The sequence below is a fragment of the Ictalurus furcatus genome, chromosome 12 (genome assembly GCF_023375685.1).
Source record: "Ictalurus furcatus strain D&B chromosome 12, Billie_1.0, whole genome shotgun sequence".
NCBI lineage: Eukaryota > Metazoa > Chordata > Actinopteri > Siluriformes > Ictaluridae > Ictalurus > Ictalurus furcatus.
In genome coordinates, this window is record NC_071266.1 from 25393103 (window position 1) to 25410405 (window position 17303).

The following is a 17303-nucleotide window of genomic DNA, read 5'->3' on the forward strand; positions in this document are numbered from 1 at the left end:
ATAGGAGGTAACCATAGCAACAGTTGTGTATTAGAAACTATACACAGTTAGAAACTGAGATTTAGATTTGGTTCCAAGTTTTTAGTTGGACTTCTTGTCCTTTGTATCGTAACTGATTACCAACTCACACGTTTAGTTTTAATGTTTAAAAATGCTCAGTGCATCATCTGTATCGAGGTGTGAGGTGTTAGCATGCTGGGAATTTGGACTCATTTCAGCAGGACACACAGATGGAGGAGACACCACACACACTCTCTCACTGTGGGAGTCAGGGACATGTCTGTGATACTGCAAGGTCAAATATGAGTCTCAAATCTGCACTGAAAATGAGGCAAGTTTATCTCTTTAAAACAAAACCTGATTTATACGGTCACATGACATCAGACAAGTCAGACGACCTTTTACTGAGTATGAAAAGAAAAACTGAGAAAGAGAGAATAAAAGAGAGGGAGACATAAGAGAAAAGAAGACAGAGAAAAATATACAGAGAGAATAAAAGAGATATACAGAGGGAAACTGTATAGAGGCATATACAGAGGGAAAAGAGAGACAAAGGGGAAATGAGAGACATACAGGCAGAAAAGAGAGACATACAGAGAGAAAAGAGATATACAGAGGGAAAAGAGAGATGAAGGGAAAAAGAGATGCATACGGCGGGAAAAGAGAGAGACAAAGGGAAAAAGAGATGCATAGAGAGGGGAAAAGAGAGACAAAGGGGAAATGAGAGACATACAGAGGAAAAAAGAGATACATACAGATGGAAAAAAGAGAGACAAAGGGAAAAAGAGATGCATACAGAGCGGAAAAGAGAGACAAAGGGGAAATGAGATACAGAGGAGAAAAGAGACATATACAGAGGGAAAAGAGAGATGAAGGGAAAAAGAGATGCATACAGCGGGAAAAGAGAGACAAAGGGGGAAAAGAGATGCATACAGAGGGGAAAAGAGAGACAAAGGGGAAATGAGAGACATACAGAGGAGAAAAGAGAGACGAAGGGAAAAAGAGATGCATACAGAGGGAAAAGAGATACAGAAAACAGATAAAAAAGACAGAGAGAAAGAGAGAGACACAAATAGAAAACGAGACAAAAGGAGAAAGGACACATGAGAAAAAGGGAGACATGCGGAGGGGTAACAGAGAAGGGGAAAGAGAAAAACAAAGAAGAGAATTTTGTGCATGTGTGTTACAGTAAGTGGGACAGTTCGCATTTCTGAAGCTTAGGTTTTAGCTGATCTGGTGCACGGGTGGTGCATTGCATTATGGGAAAATGGGAGTGGATGAAGAAGACAGCACCAAATGTGTGTGTGTGTGAGAGAGAGAGAGAGAGAGAGAGAGAGGTGGTTAGAGAAAGTCAGAACAGTGATGTTGCAGTTGATGCTCTCTGATAGGTGTGACACTGTAAACTAGGTCAGAACCAGTGAGTTGTGTCTCGAAGGGGAGGTTTGAACTGTTTCCACACACACACACACACACACACACACACACACACACACACACACGGCAGATTATAAATTCTGATCGGTTAAACGATAAGTCATGTGACCGTAGCTGCCCAGCCTGTTATAATGGTGTGTGTTTTCTCATGTTACAGTCTTTATAATGAAGCTGTAGCTGTTCTCGGTATTTACGTGATCATGTCGTGGTTAATCCAGTGTCAGGAAGCTGGACTTGTTTGTGTTGAGTGTGTTTGAACTCCACGAATGCCTCCATGACATTTCAGCACCGTCACACCGAGGCTTGGTTATGTAAGCAGTCTGTCAGGTGGACTGAGGGAGTCTGGCCTGGAATACTCGCTCAGTGAACACTCAGCAATCAGGACATTACCAATTCATCTTCTACACGTAGCCTCAAGTCAACGCTCGGCTACGTACTCGCATCATTTCCTTTTTTTTTTTTTTTTTTTTTTAAACAGTCGTACATTTCCAGTGCGCCCTAGCGATTTACAGTGCCCGGACCAGACGCTGTTACCAATGTTGCGAACGCTTCATGCGAAGAAGCCTGGTGAACGTGAAGACGTGTGACCAATAGAAGCTCGACACGTCACGGCACGAAAATCCAAGATGGAGGAAGCAGTGATCATAGCAGTGTCGCACCATCCCATCCCTGAAAGAAGTTGTTCATCTGTGTAAATTACAGCACGACACCAAGTGTTTCATTTTTTGTATTTTGCTCATATTGGTGCATTTCTGTGTTTTATCCTGGATAATTCTGAAGCAGGTTCACAAGTTAGTCAGTGGTTTAAGTAAACTGCACTATAGGGTGTCCTTTTTCTTTTCTTTTTCCTATTATTATTATTATTTTTTTATTACAACATGATTTTTTTTCTTCTGTCTAAGGGCGTGTCTACACTTTTTGGCATCCATTGAAAGAATAAATCACAGTCGTTGTTTTCATCGAGAGGTTCATGGACGGCTCCCATCAACGTACACGGATACGCTTTCTGATATAATAAAAAAATCCTCATGAGCGTAACCTGTTAGATCCCCTCAGGCATGTACACACTCGCACATACGCACACACACACACATACACACGCACACACATACGCACACACGCGCACACAAACGCACACACACTGCCCCGGGGCAGGGCAGGACAGATGGTCGTTTTTCTGACTGAATAGGCACACAGAGAGCAGGCGCTGGTGGAGTGAGAGCTGAAAGTGTACACACACACACACACACACACACAGACTCACTCATCCGCCACTTTAAATAACACCAGCGTAGATAATCAATTTTCTGGTTTCTTAACCGTCTTTTTCTGTTTTGGTCCAAATGAGTAGTGGAACAATATTTACATTTTTTCCCCAATATGAAAGTACGACACAATTTCTTTAATAAATATATGCAAAAACAAATAATATTATTATATTAGATCGTCGAACTGTGGTCCATGTAGTAGCAGCAAACACATGCACACGCCACCTTGTTCACTATCTTCACCTTGTCTAGCTACGTAGAGCAAGCTAAGCCGACAGCGTCCGCCCGCCTCATACTACACAGTGTATCCGGGCTTGTGTTGTTACCATGACAACCGATAAGGATATCTCAGCAATCCGTTATCTATTAGGGTGTTCTCAGACTGGAGCTTTTTTTTCTCCATGCCTGATCGATTGAAGAAAATGACGGTCTGTGGTTCACTATGTAATCTTTGTACGCTCCCGAGGCGTAATGATCGAGGACACGACCGCGGTGGGAATTTGCTGCATGGTTTCACTGTGGCCCCTGTGTCATCCTGTATCTGTCTCGCCTCCTTCCTGCCTTAAGTTGGCTTTACACCGTGTGACGTTTGGCCCGGTTTTTCTCTCACCTCGTCTAAAAGCCGCCAACAGTAAGGACGGCATCGGATGATGGAAAAACCCACATGGACGTCGGCGAAACATAAAACAAACATGCTAATGGGCAGACCGAACATACTTATTACTTCAAGCTCACGTTAAAGAATTTATTTGTTCTTATGAGACTCTGCATTCTGCACACTGATGGATGACGTAAGGAGAACGTAGTCATTTTTCTTTAATCGCAGGTTTACCTCTCGAGGATCTTCACACTCTATCACACGGTCTGTTGTAGAATTCGGCCGAGAGTTTATTTGGGCTCTCGTACAGTGTCACGAGTAATAATCTTAAAAGAGAGCTCGGTGTAAAACCGGCTTTAGTCCCTTTCTTTCCTCGCTTTGTGTCCTCTCCGGAAATTTGCTCTGTCATTCTGCTATCTCTCGCGCGTTCTCTGTCTCAGCATCTGAATTCTTTTACCTCAGTGTTTTCTTTGTCTCTATTGATTACTCGCGTCTCTCCTCCCCCACATGCCTCCCTTCACACATTCCTTCCATCCTCTCTCGCTTTTTTATTTCTCCCTTTCCCTTTCCCTTTTTCCTCTCCAGCACTTCCTCCTCAGCTGAAATTTTCTGGATACAGGGTCAAGCTGTTCCTGTGTATTATTGCTGTAACACCTCCACCCTCTTTTTCCATCCTCTCTCTCATTCTCTCTCTCTCTCTCTTGCTGCAGTGATGTCTGTTCAAAATATTGATGTATTAGGGAGGAGGCTGTTTCGGTCACTGGCTTCTAGCCACGTAGATCCTTCCCACCTCTCCGTTTTTTTCCTCCTCATGCGTCTCACTTCAAACCTTCGCCCCCACACCCTTCCCTGTGAATGTCTGAATTGAGAACAGAAACGCTGTAATTCATAAAATGTTAATGTTCACAAGGATTTGACTTGCAAAATCGGTGTAAGAACATTCAACATATGTCGGCGTTCCTTCCCTTTTTTTTTTCCTTTTCATCAGTCATTTCTGTTCCGCTAGCCACACAAAGAGAAGAGGCTCTCAGCCACCCCGCAGACAGACCGAGGCTCTTAAAGGGCCAGTATCGTGTTTAGGTTGCTAGAAAGCTACAGCAACCTACAGCTCAGAAGACAAAGCCTTTTTAATTGTTTCTGAACTAATTTGTTGATTTATTTATTCATTGTTAGGTAATGTGACTCTTATTCCTAGTCATGTTTGTCCATTTGATTTTCATTCATTCTTCAGATAAAGGGCTTTATCCTGGTCAGGGTCCTGAGCGTATCCCGGGAACACTAGGTGTGAAATGGAAATACACCCTAGATTGGACTCCTATTCATTAACGTGCATCACACACACACATTCACACCCCGTAGTCAGTCCGCCTACCGGCATGTTTTTGGGAGTTGGGAGGCAACCGGAGAACCAGAGGAAATCCACATGGAAATGGGGAGAAGATGTGAAACTTCACACAGACATTAAACCTGTGAGATGGCTATTCATCACCAATTTTTAAGAGGAAATAAATTCTTCATCTATTAGCACTTCTAGTTAAGCATGTATGACTGGTAGTGGTGGTGAGGGAGTTGCTATTGGTTCCATCTTCGCTCTGTCTGACATGCCGCCTGGTCTATCAGTGGAATATTCAGTAATTAAACATGTGTGTTGGGGGTTTTGTAGGGGCTGTGGCTGGTCTAACATAGAGCCTTGTGTACAGATGGCTGAGTGAATCTGCTAATCATGGCTCCATGTGAATTACGGATGCAGTGGAGGGACTGGATTGGATTTATAACACCCCTAAACACTAGGGTTTCATAGAGCAGATTTTTTATAAATTTGAATTATTAGTTATTTAACAATTTTCTTCTAATTTATTCGTTACAAATTTTTCAGATCTTTCTTTATAGTTGGCTGGCGGACAAGTAGATTCAGTTAGGCTGCTGATATAGAGGTAAGCTCCAATTTTTAATAGTCCACCAACGAGAGCAAAACATTAGGGATGGGTATTGCGACCAATTTGGCGATTCAATTCGATTCTTATTTATATGTTTTTGATTCGATATGGATTAGTTATCAGTGTTTCATTTAAAATGTTAGTTTTGCACACATGGAATCTGCACAATGCACATTACTGTAAAATAAAAATAAAAAAAACATTGTAAATGTGCAACAGTGAAATTCATTAACAACTTTGTCGACCTCATGTTTACCCCGTCACTGCCTTTGAACATGAAATACTTCCACACATCAGGCTTTAATTTCGCTGGTGCTGGCTTCAATTGTTTTGTGGAACAACTCGAAAGATGGCGACATCTTCAGGAGGAGAGGTGAAGTACAGATAATATAAGCATCCTCTCAAGTAAAGCACGCACATCAAGAATCGATTCGGGGATTTCTCGAATCAGTATCGTTTCGATAAATTGAAGATCGATTAAAATCTGAGAATCGATATTTTTTTACCCAGCCTTACAAAACACCCTATTGATATTTGCAGGGCAATTATTTAAGGATACATTCTAGCAATGGATACGTTCTGGTCATTGAGGATACGTGCTAGCTACCCATGGAGGATACATTTTGGCCATTAGGCATGCAGCTTGGGCATTAAGAATACATTCTGGCCATCGAGGATACAGTTTGGCCATCGAGAGTACATTCTGTCCATCGAGGATACATTTTGGCCATTGAGCATGCAGCTTGGGCATTAAGAATAGATTCTGGCCATCGAGGGTACAGTTTGGCCATCGAAAGTACATTCTGGCCATCGAGAGTACATTCTGGCTATTGAGGATACATTTTGCCCATTGAGCATGCAGCTTGGGCATTAAGAATATATTCTGGCCATCGAGGGTACAGTTTGGCCATCGAAAGTACATTCTGGCCATCGAGAGTACATTCTGGCCATTGAAGATACAGTTTGGCCATTGAGCATACATTCTGGGCACCAAAAATAAACCCACAGTAAACGCTGTAGGCAATACATGAGGGGCCATCCTCAGCAGTGGCAAGTGATTTTCATTCACCAAACACATCAGTTAGTGATTGGCTCAAGCAATTAAAAACAACACACATTCATAGGTTTCATACACTGAGCAAACATTCTGCCCTTCGATCATACATTCAGACTTTGTGTCTGGCCAACAAGGAAACAGTCTGGCCAATGAGGATACAGTCTGGCCCACGAGCATACAGTCAGGCCATCGAAGATATATTCTGGCCATCAAGGAAACAGTCTGGCCATCAAGGATACATTCTGGCCATCAAGGAAACAGTCTGGCCAATGAGGATACAGTCTGGCCCACAAGCATACAGTCAGGCCATCGAAGAAACAGTCTGGCCAATGAGGGTACAGTCTGGCCCACGAGCATATAGTCGGGCCATCGAAGATACATTCTGGCCATCAAGGATACATTCTGGCCATCGAGGATATATTCTGGCCATTGAGGATACATTCTGGCCATCAAGGAAACAGTCTGGCCATCGAGGATACAGTCTGGCCTTCGAGGAAACAGTCTTGTCCATGAGGATACAGTCTGGCCCACAAGGATACTTTCTGGCCATCAAGGATACATTCTGGCCAATGAGGATACAGTCTGGCCTTCGAGTGTACATTCAGGCCATCAAGGGTACAGTATGGTTCTGTGGGGAGACTCATTTATTCCGCAGTACGTTTATGTGGAAAAGTGCCTTAGCTGATTGAAGCAGGACATGTAGGGGACAAACAGTTTTTACACAAACACTCCCTCATATACAGTGACTAAGGGCATGCAGACAAAATGGCAAGACATGTTATACACACTGACATGTATACACATCAACACACATGCACAGAGTGAGAGACAAACAGAAAAACTGACATATCAGGGTCACAGACTTCCAGAGGCCATATTTTGCATAGCAGCAACCAAATCATCCAGTGGCATGAGACTTCCTTAATTCAGGAAGTAATCAGCAGTGCAGCATGTCCACTAGTGAACACTGATTAGTGGCTAATGAGCAGCAGATGGTTGTTTAGTGTACTATACATTATACATGACAACATACATCACAATTACATTGCAGTCTCTGGGAACTGAGCTTAATGGATCTTCTTTTGATTTTTGTTTGTGTTTATTGTGTATATATGTTATTACTATTAATACTGTTCTATTGCAACTTCTTCATATACTGCAATTCATCTATCTATCTACCTATTGAGATTTTCATGGTTTGCTATTTGATATACTACTGATAATACATACATCAATAAAAATACATAGCTTCAATATTATTAGATATTTACTGATTTAGATATGTATAACCTTTTTTGGTTTAGATATATACAACTATTTATTTTTTTTCAATTATGTAATGTGTTCAGTTAATTTTTTTTTATTTAGGTATATGCAACTAATTTTTTTTTTTTTTTTTTACATATACGCAACTTTTTAAAAAATTAAGATACAGTGCTGTGAAAAAGTATTTGCCCCGATATCCTGATTTCTTCTGTTTTTGTGTGTATATATCTCATACTAAATAGTTTCAGAAATTAAAACAAAATCTAAGATAAAACAAAGGCAACCCGAGTAAACACATAATACACGTTTTTAATGATAATGTTATTTTTCGAAGCAAAAAAAAGGTTATCCAATAGCACATGAGCCCGTGTGAAAATTTTTTGGAGTAGTTATTATTCCTAAATCTATGGGGTTCAGCTGGACTAGACGCAACCAGGCCTGATTACTGCAAACTCTGTTCAATCAAATCAGCACTTAAATAGAACTTTATCAACAGTATGAGGTCGGTTAAAAGATCTTACACAATAACACACTACGCCAAAGTTGAAAGAAATTCCAGAAATGATGAGGAAGAACGGGATTGAAATACATCAGTCTGGGAAGGGTTTAGACCATAGTATATAGACCAGAGGATTTTTGGTTTCGGTACTATATCTAAAAATGTAAACATATATAGTCAACATATATAGTAAATTAATAATTAACATTTTTAGATGAGCAATATCTAGGTCAATTTTGGATGATATATTTTTAGAATTTCAGGTTATGTATGATCAGCTAGTTTCTGCTCTTATCTGCAGTTTCTGCTTTTAGAGTCCCAAATTTTTTGAGATTGGAACTTGGCTTTGGTATGGTAAAGGAAGAGAAAGTGTGTTTGTGTGTAAATAACATGATGTGACTGTTGCTGGGAATACGGTATCACTGTATAGAGAAGAGGAAGTTCGTTATGCAGCACACACACACACACACACACATGAGGTACACTTAAACTCGCTGGTTTACACAAGCAGAAAATGGTCATGCTTGATGTGTGTTTTGAGCAGCTTCCTTTAGAGGACACTGGAGTAAATCTCTATGCATCACACACAGCACAACTCCAGTGAATAAGCAGAAGTGCTGATTTCTTAAAACAGAGTAAAAAAAAGCTTGTTATGACAACACCACTAAATATGTCAGTTACCGATTGGCTCGAGCAATAAAAACAACACACATGCGTCTGGGTTTCATACAGGAAGCTCTCCGGAAACGCCGTCCTTCCCCTTTTCTTCAGTCAGCTCTGTTTCTTAATTGTGGCTAGTGTTTATTAGAAAATATTACACCAGAAGCGTGTCGAAGCCAAAATCTCATGTGACCACCTTGGTAGGAGGCGTGGCATGCGGATTTCTATAGATTGAAGGTGCGGTTATGATTTAAAGGTGATGCAGATGATGGAAACATGAAGCTATTTATGTGCAAATAGTGTTACTGAGACAAATGACGTCTTTTGCGGTGAGCGTGTGATGTTAAACTGGTGGCTGTAACTTTATTTGTTAGCTACATTAGCCTAATTGCTCCAGTGCGAAACCCAAAGAAGCAAACTTGTACATTTGAGGTGTAAGGGGAAATTGTTTTCCATTTTATTTTCCTCGCTTGAGTCACCTAATGAGGAGCCATGTTGAATGAGTTATTGGGAAGACATTGGAGGTCGAGACTATTCTTGGATAACTGAATCGTCACCGTTTCACTCGTCCTGTATCCTCACAGACTGAATCCACCTCGAAATGGAGCACCAGGACATGATGAATTCCGGACAGTACGGCTCTGGGGAGGTCGTGGTGTCCGCCATGGCTGACGTGACCCTCGACGACAGCCCTCGGGAGGACATGAAGAACGGGACGGCGGCACACATGAGGCCCGGGCATGGCCCGGGAAAAGGTCAGTAAGAGGACATGGCTTTCCTATTTAATGCTAACACGCACCACTTATTCCTTTAATTTATTGTGTGTGTATATATTTATTGTACGTGTGAATATATAATGTAAAACATATACAGATTATTCACGTAAGACATTTTATAGATAATAGGCAGAAAACAATCAGACAGCAGGACAGTCCACGTGAAATTAATGTCATAAATACGGAGACGAGGCTTCCCTGTGCATCCCAGAATATTTTGAAAAAAAAAATATTATGTTTTCCTTAAAATCATCTACTATTTATGTATAACTTTGTCGAATCTTGTTTTTCTTAATAGACACTTCTGGTAAAAATGATTTGAATAGCACTAGTGCAAATCTAAGACGTAGACTTCTACTTCAGACATCAGGAATGTTTGGCTGAAAAGGAGAAAACGCCGTAACGTCCATTGTGTACGTTTAAAACGAAATATACCAAGATTCAGTTTATAATATATATCCTCCGCGATGCGCTTGGTGTTTGTGGTGGGTGCACATGTAATGCGATCGAAAGATGTCTCGGAAACCTGTTCTCCAAGACGTCAACAACACCATCGGCTCATCAAGCTCATCGTTAAAAACACAAAACATGATGCCAGTGTGTTTACTGTAATCAACACAATATATCTGGGTTCCTGTGACGCTCAAACAGTAGATTATTATTATTTATTTCCTTCTCTTTTTACTGCTGATTTGAGATCAGTTTTGTGGGCCAGTTCAGCGTGAAGGTGATTAGAAAAGCACGGGGTGTTTTAGTGTAAAAGTCTTGACATGAAGACGTATAAAAGTCATCGCTTTAAAATAATACGCATACTTCAACCACTTTTCTTATTGGAGGCCAGACGGAGAGAAAAATCTAAAGCCACACAATATAATCTGTGTGTAATTCTAAAAATGAAGAAATGAGTAACAGCTTGATTGCTGGCGTTGCATAACATTCATTTATTTCAACTGAATGACTTCACAGATGGGTTTAAAGCATTTAAACATTACTTCTGAAAGATTTCTACACTGTTTTATACGATGTATTATACTATACTATACTACTGTATTACTGTGCTATACAGACATGTAGGCCTGTATAATTAACCTCGTTAACACTGGGAGGAGATTATAATCGGATCTGCTTTTTCATTTAGTTTCGTATAAAAACCGACACCCCGTGCTCAACCGAGGAACCTCTTGTTTTTATTATTAACAGAAATTAGATTCGCGTTTCTTGAACGAAAGGGAAAGAAAGAAACACGGAGTAAGAAAGTGTAAGAGAAGCAGAAAGAAAAGGAGAGGACGAGAGGGAGAACGTGAGAGACGAGCCATGAGAGAAAAAAGACAGGGAAGAAAAAAAAAAAGAGAAGAAACGAACGAACGATGAGATGAGCGAGTAGAAAAGAAAGGATAAAAGTGGGGAAAGAATATAACGAGGAGAAAGTAAGGAAGAGAGGTCGTACACCCAGTCAGGTGCTCCAATCAGCACTTTTTCTGTAAAAATTTTTTTTTTTAAATTTAAAAAATGGATAAAAGTAGCTTCCAAATGAGTAAATGTAACCGGATCTTCTTTTCATCTGCAAATTTCCACGACGGCCTTTCTTTCAAAGAGGAGACAGCGGGGTCAAAGCCTGACTCGACCTCTCAAGACGATGTGACGGAGGGTACAGAGCCTAAAGCTGCCTCCGATCATGAGGATGTGGTGTCTGGTATGCCATTGTGAATTACATCACTGCTTTGTCCAGCCGTCTCTTTTTCTGAGCTGCTCCCTTTAATTGGCTTCATCACCAGCATCCTCCTTAAACCCTGCTGCTTCAGCTTTCTTTTCGGGTTCACGTCTGTGTTAACCCAGCTTTTTCCTTGTGGAGGATGGACAAATGAATTCAATTCATGAAGGTGTTATTGTTACTGGGTATAGAGCACTGACAGTGGTTCCCGGGACTTAAAAAAAAAAAGCTGTAAAAGGTGAAATGAAAGAAATGGTACTCCCAGTTTGTCTCCTTTGTCCATCCAGGCTTTTTGACCACGGCTGGAACGCAGATAAAGAGTACTCTTAACATATCCTCCCACTGTTTTATCGCAGTATCTGTATGTGAACACCGGTTTTCTTCCATTTTTAATGGGATGATCACTGCTGCTTGCCGAGACTACAGAGGTTTTCCCTCTGGAATCGCTTACGCCTTCCTAGTAATCACATTCTGCATTGATTTCTGCTGTGTTTCCTACAAAGCTTTTCATTTGAATTGGAATGGTGACTCCTTAATCACTGCAAAGATTTATATCTCAAGTGCAAATGGCCGATTTGATTTAATATGTAATTATGAGATTATTCATCCTGTCTATTTATTTATTTATTTTCAGATTTCAAGCTTTGTCGTATTTTATTGGCAGCTAATTGGCAGTAGTTCAGGCTGCAAGGCAAGTCACAGGTTTATGTAAATGCACTCATTATTAAACATTTTTGGAAGGAGTTTCCAGTGTCAGCACTTTGTAATAGTCAGAAGTAAATAAAGCTGTAACTATATTGTACAATACTGGAGAGAGAGAGAGAGAGAGACATGTATCTCTATATACTATATAGTAGGCAAGTACGCGGTTTGGGACGCAGCCCGTAGCTTTAAGCAGTCGTCTATTTGCACGTACAGCACAACAAATGATTAACTGCACTTGAAGCGTTCATAACATTAAACATGAAACACCCGAAACTGTATACGGTCCCATAACGAAGACCAACTGTACGTCGATACGTGAAATTCTGGATTGAACGTCGGACGGCGTGGCGTGGTGACGTAATGACGTGCGACGTTAATCCATCTATGTTCTATAACATGTAAAACCTGAACATGAAAGGAGTATTCTAAAAGCGACTCATGTACACACCTTAATCACAATATTATACGTCTTATTCAGAATAAGGTCAATAATTAGATTACCGCTGTCCGTGTAGACATAGCCATTATTGTTCCATCTAGTGCATTAGCTCTTCGTATATCTGAAGGTAAGAAAATGATTCTTAGTTAAGTGACTAGAAGAAGCCGCCCTATTTATTCTTTTCTTTCTGTCTCTAATACAGGTTTAGGGTACTGTTAATGTCTAGTGGTTTCCTGGTCAGTCCACAGAGGTTAATTTAATGGTGATAATGGCTAATGGGTCAGAGTAATGACTTTCTGGAGCACATGAGGTATTGGTTGAGTGATCATCTGACACGGTGATCAATGACCGTTAAAACCTGTTGTCATAATGTAAAGGGGGAAAGTCTTGATGTGGTAGGAAACTCGGTGTGTCTTTTGTTAAAGCAATCTCATCAATCTTGGTAAGGCTAGTAATCAAGTCTGTTAAAGATAATGGACTTCAGCCCATTAGACCCCTCACATCCTATGACTGGAGGTTGTTGGAAGCAGAAAGAGAAAAATTAGAGTGCCATTAGGCGAGATTTAAATATTTAATGTTACAGAGCTTGTTGCTGATGCTTGCAGGTCTATGACCTTAATGAATCCTGGCTCGGAGTATACATGTGGGTGGAATGGATATTATTTTAAATGAAATGAAATAAGCCTGTGTTGGAAAACTTCAAACTACAGCTTTACCTGTGACCGTTACAAAGCACTGACACTGGAGACTCCTTCCAAAAACATTAATTAAACGTCTCCTTACATGAGTTTTTAATCTGTTTATGTGGAGCATCTACATAGCAGTTCTTGTATACGATCAATTGAGGGCGTTAATATAAATCCGTGATTTGTCTTGTACCTGGAACTACTCTCCGATCCCAATCAAGAATTGTGACTAATCAACCCTGCCAAGATTGTAACCTAGTTTCACTTCTGTTCCTTTCCTGTCTTTTCTTTTTCCCCCCCGTGTCATTCAATCGTGACCTGACGGATAGCTGCACCAGGGACAGCAGGAGCAGGTGAAGGTATGCTGGGCTTACAGCCTCATTTTCCCTCCTCAGTGATTAGCTTTGGAGGAAACAGATGTCTATATGACACATACTTCAAGTCTGCCGCTAGCATTCATTCTCAGCTACTCCATCTCAACTGCTACTGCATACACTCTGGAATTTACTATTCGCGCTTGTCTCTAGTCAATGGGCCACGATTGGCAGGCTTTAAAAGGGACAGATGTTGATTCGAAGATTTCATTGCTATGTTTAATTATGTCCTTAATGATTCTTCCTGTACATATGCACTGTACCATGTTGAGTACAAGTCGAAAAATGCAGGATAACTTCAGACAGGATGAAAAATCATCTGTTCTGTACCAAGCTGTCCACTAATTTTAAAAAAAATAAACCCCCACACATATCCCCTGCACCAAAGCCTATTTGCAAATGGACAATGCATCACTGAGCACAGTGGCCAATTCATCAACCATCTCAAATCATGTTCCCGCAAAGCTTTTCACGTGGTGCAAGGGGCAGAAATGCCGCTGGGTCATTGTGGGTGTATTGTTTATGTCGGCTATGCTTTTTGTTCTCTCTGTTGTGTTTTTGACTTATTTCTTTGGTTTGAAATCCGGATTCTGTGAACGAGTTGTGAGGTACTTTTATAAGCCATTAAACCACATTTCTGCCACTACAGTGTTCTCTCGTTCTCTTGCTGTCCATGCTGCGGCTTTGCATTTGCTATTTGCACTTAAAGTCCCAGCCAGGAACAGCTCTGAGTGGCCTTTGAGGAACAAATTGCAAGTCAGTCCTGCTAATGGCTGACATTTGTGCCTTGCTTGAGATCTTTTTGTAAAAAAAAGAAAAAAAGAAATAATAGTAGTAATAATAATAATATCATAATAACCGAGTCCACTGCCACCAGACGGACTAAATAATTCTGAGTATTTTTGGTAAGCTGTGATTAGTTTTTGTTATCTGTAGGGTAAGTAAATGGAAATATTTAGGTTATACTGAACTGGGTTTTTTTTTTGCAAGGAATTTAAAACTGCACCTCTATAGCACTTTATTTAGCACTCATTTCCAAAATGAGCGATATCATCATCTGTCATGGAGTAGCTCTAATTATGTGTTGGATATTGCAGATATCTGAGTACATCGGTTACCTAGTAGTATTTCAAACTGAAGTATCCATTTAAGTTCGAAGCCCTGAGGCTGTTTCAGCTATTCCCTACTGGTGCTTTAAGTCACGCCAAAAATTGAGAAAGCATTGCTTATTATAAAAGTGCCCGCAGCTCAGACCTGTGCTACGTTTCTAAGAAATGAATGTTGAATTCAGTCCTTACTGTTTTATTGGCAAGAATATCTTTCTTTCTCCTTTGTTTTATATTCAGTCTTTTTTATCTGTTTGGTATGATTTTTGAATCCTTGGTTTCTTGGTGCCTTTGTTTTCCGTCTTGGTGTGTTGCTAATCCCGCAGTGTTGTCTGTGGCTGTTCCTATCGCTCTACCTCCTGCTCATCAGATGCTTTAACACCAGAGGGGCTCTCTCCGCCACACAGCGGTAGAAGCAGTGCGGCGTCTATGGACAGGGAAGAGGAGCGTTTGAACGGGGCCTTGGCTGGGTCAGTTAGCCCACAGCAGTCACCTATGTCCCCACAAGCATCACAAGCTGCCCCAGCTGACGGTTTAGAGTCGGCAGTGCTGAGCTTTGACAGCCAGGTGAAGACGAGTCCTTTAGAGGAGATGGTTGGGAAACACGGTCCCAGTGGTTTTCAAGATGAGAGAGAGGAAGAGGAAGTCGTGAAGCATGGTAAGAAGGACGAGAGCAAGGGTTTCGGATCGGATCATGAGGAAGAGTTAGTAGAGAGTCCTGCCATCCCTGATAGTCGTTCTAACATAGAAGATCAACAGGAGGAGCAAGAAGGAGAGGAAGAAGAAGAACAAGATGAACCAGAAGTAGTTCCTCCAGTCCACAGCACTGTTGTCCCAGATGTGTCACCACAGAAAGATGAAAGCTTTGATATTAAGCCCTGCGAAATGCTATCCCAACTGCAAATGACTCCAGATGAAGCAAAGAAACGAGGATTGTCATTTGACTACACCGAATCCGAGCTTGTTCATCAGAGAACCCCTGACCGCTGGGAAAATGGCTCTGACAAGACTCCCCCAGAGAGCAAAAGTCCTGATTCCTGCAGGGCTGACCCTGGTTCCCCTTTCTCCCCTAGTACTGCTCCTGATCACACCCAAGAGTCACCCATCACTGAACACCAGACTGAAGCCCAAGAGTACGAACCAGTGGAAGAACAGGACCTGGAAGTGATCAGTATTCCTACAGCTCATCAGGAGGTCATAGTACCCAAGATGGAGCCAGAAGTAGACACCAAACCTGAGGATTTCAAAGATGACAAACCAGAGAAGTACCTGGATACAACTGAGGAAGCTCTCATTGCTACTGTTGAGGCAGCACAAAGCGCTGAGCCCGCTGCCCAACCAGAAGTAGCAGCTGTTGCTGATGTTGAAGCTGATGTTGGTGAACCCTGTCCTCCAGAACCAATTAAAGCAGCACCAACAAAAACAGTACCTGTTAAAGATGCTGCCATTAAAAAAGCAAAGAAGCCCATTGCTGCGGTCGATGCAACCACTGCCCCCAAATCCACCCCAAAACTCGAGAAAGTCCCCTCAAAAGACGCCTCGCCAGTGCGAAAAACAAGTGTACCGTCCAAAGGTCTGTTTTTCCTTCCTTTCCTCAACCCCCCTCTAAACCACCTTCTTTCTTTCTTCCACAGATCTTTTTTATTGTCAAGTAGCTAAGCTAAGCTAAGCTAAGCAGCGCCCTTTCTGATAAGCGTACACCGCCAGTCAAAACGAGTGTTCGGTTGAAGAAACGGACTGCTTGTAGCCACTAAATCTCTCTCTCTCTCTCTGTCTTTGTGACTCTTTGTGATCTGTCTTTCCTTCCCTTCTGTGACTGTCGTCGGTGTCTGTGACTAACTATGAGCATTATTTGTGTTGCTGGCACTGTTTTCACCGTACCCTCCTTTTTGCATGTCACTTGTGCATGATTGTTGACTGTGGTGCATTACTGACTATCGTTAATGTATTATGTGTGGGTCACATCCTTCCCTCACCACACACACACACACACACACACACACACACACACACACACACACACATTATCTTGTCTAAGTTGATTGTTTTACTTCCAACAAATTGTCCACAGTTTTACAGACGTCAGTGACATGCTTAGCAGTTTATCCGACTTTAAATTGATCTCGTTACTACGCAAGCGTAATCTCAATCAGGCCAGTTTCAAAATTTGTGTTCTGAGGATGTTTTTTTTTTTTTTTTTTACCTTTAACATTTGTAAACAATTTCTACAACCCTTTCTGCAACATTTTTACTTGTAGGACATTAGCACAAAGTTTTTATAATGTTAGTTTTTGTGGAGTTGGAAGTAACCTCCTAAGAGTATTGTTAAGCAAACCAGTATTTCCAGAAGGTTTTCTGTTAAGGCCTCGGAATACCGTTAGATGTATATGCTTTGTCACGTAGCGTATTTTCCTAACTTGCATGACGTCGTTTGCGGTTGTTCATTTTCTCCAAAATTACACCTTGCCTCTTGTCTAAGCAAAATGTATACCCAATATGTTTAGGTGGGAGAGACCATCCATGTGTATTGTGGAAAAAATATTGGTCATTTTAAAGAAGCAGTCTGTAATTTTTTGCGTCTTCGGCCACCTATGAGGCGAACTGCAATTGTAATAGAAACATTAAGTCCTCGCTTTCCCACAGATGACCCCACTCGTACCTCTTCAGTTGAAATTATGTATGTCTAATGTTCCCTTATAAGTAAAAAAAAAAAAAAAGGGCAGAGTTGTGTGTACTTCTGTGTGGAGCTCATTTCTGGTCCAGAAAAATATGAACGTAAGTCTGAAA

The 17303-nt window shown here is 41.2% G+C and overlaps 1 protein-coding gene across 1 annotated transcript in view; it reads left to right on the top strand.

Annotated features, from left to right (window-relative positions):
* Window positions 1-17303, top strand: part of maptb (microtubule-associated protein tau b) — a 35177-nt gene that overhangs the window by 6258 nt on the left and 11616 nt on the right. Inside the window, exons 2-6 of the mRNA XM_053638392.1 lie at window positions 5177-5234; window positions 9304-9474; window positions 11090-11188; window positions 13366-13395; window positions 14887-16089. Coding sequence (XP_053494367.1) covers window positions 9321-9474; window positions 11090-11188; window positions 13366-13395; window positions 14887-16089 — 1486 coding nt within the window. The 5' untranslated portion in view covers window positions 5177-5234; window positions 9304-9320. The remainder of the gene's footprint in view (window positions 1-5176; window positions 5235-9303; window positions 9475-11089; window positions 11189-13365; window positions 13396-14886; window positions 16090-17303) is intronic.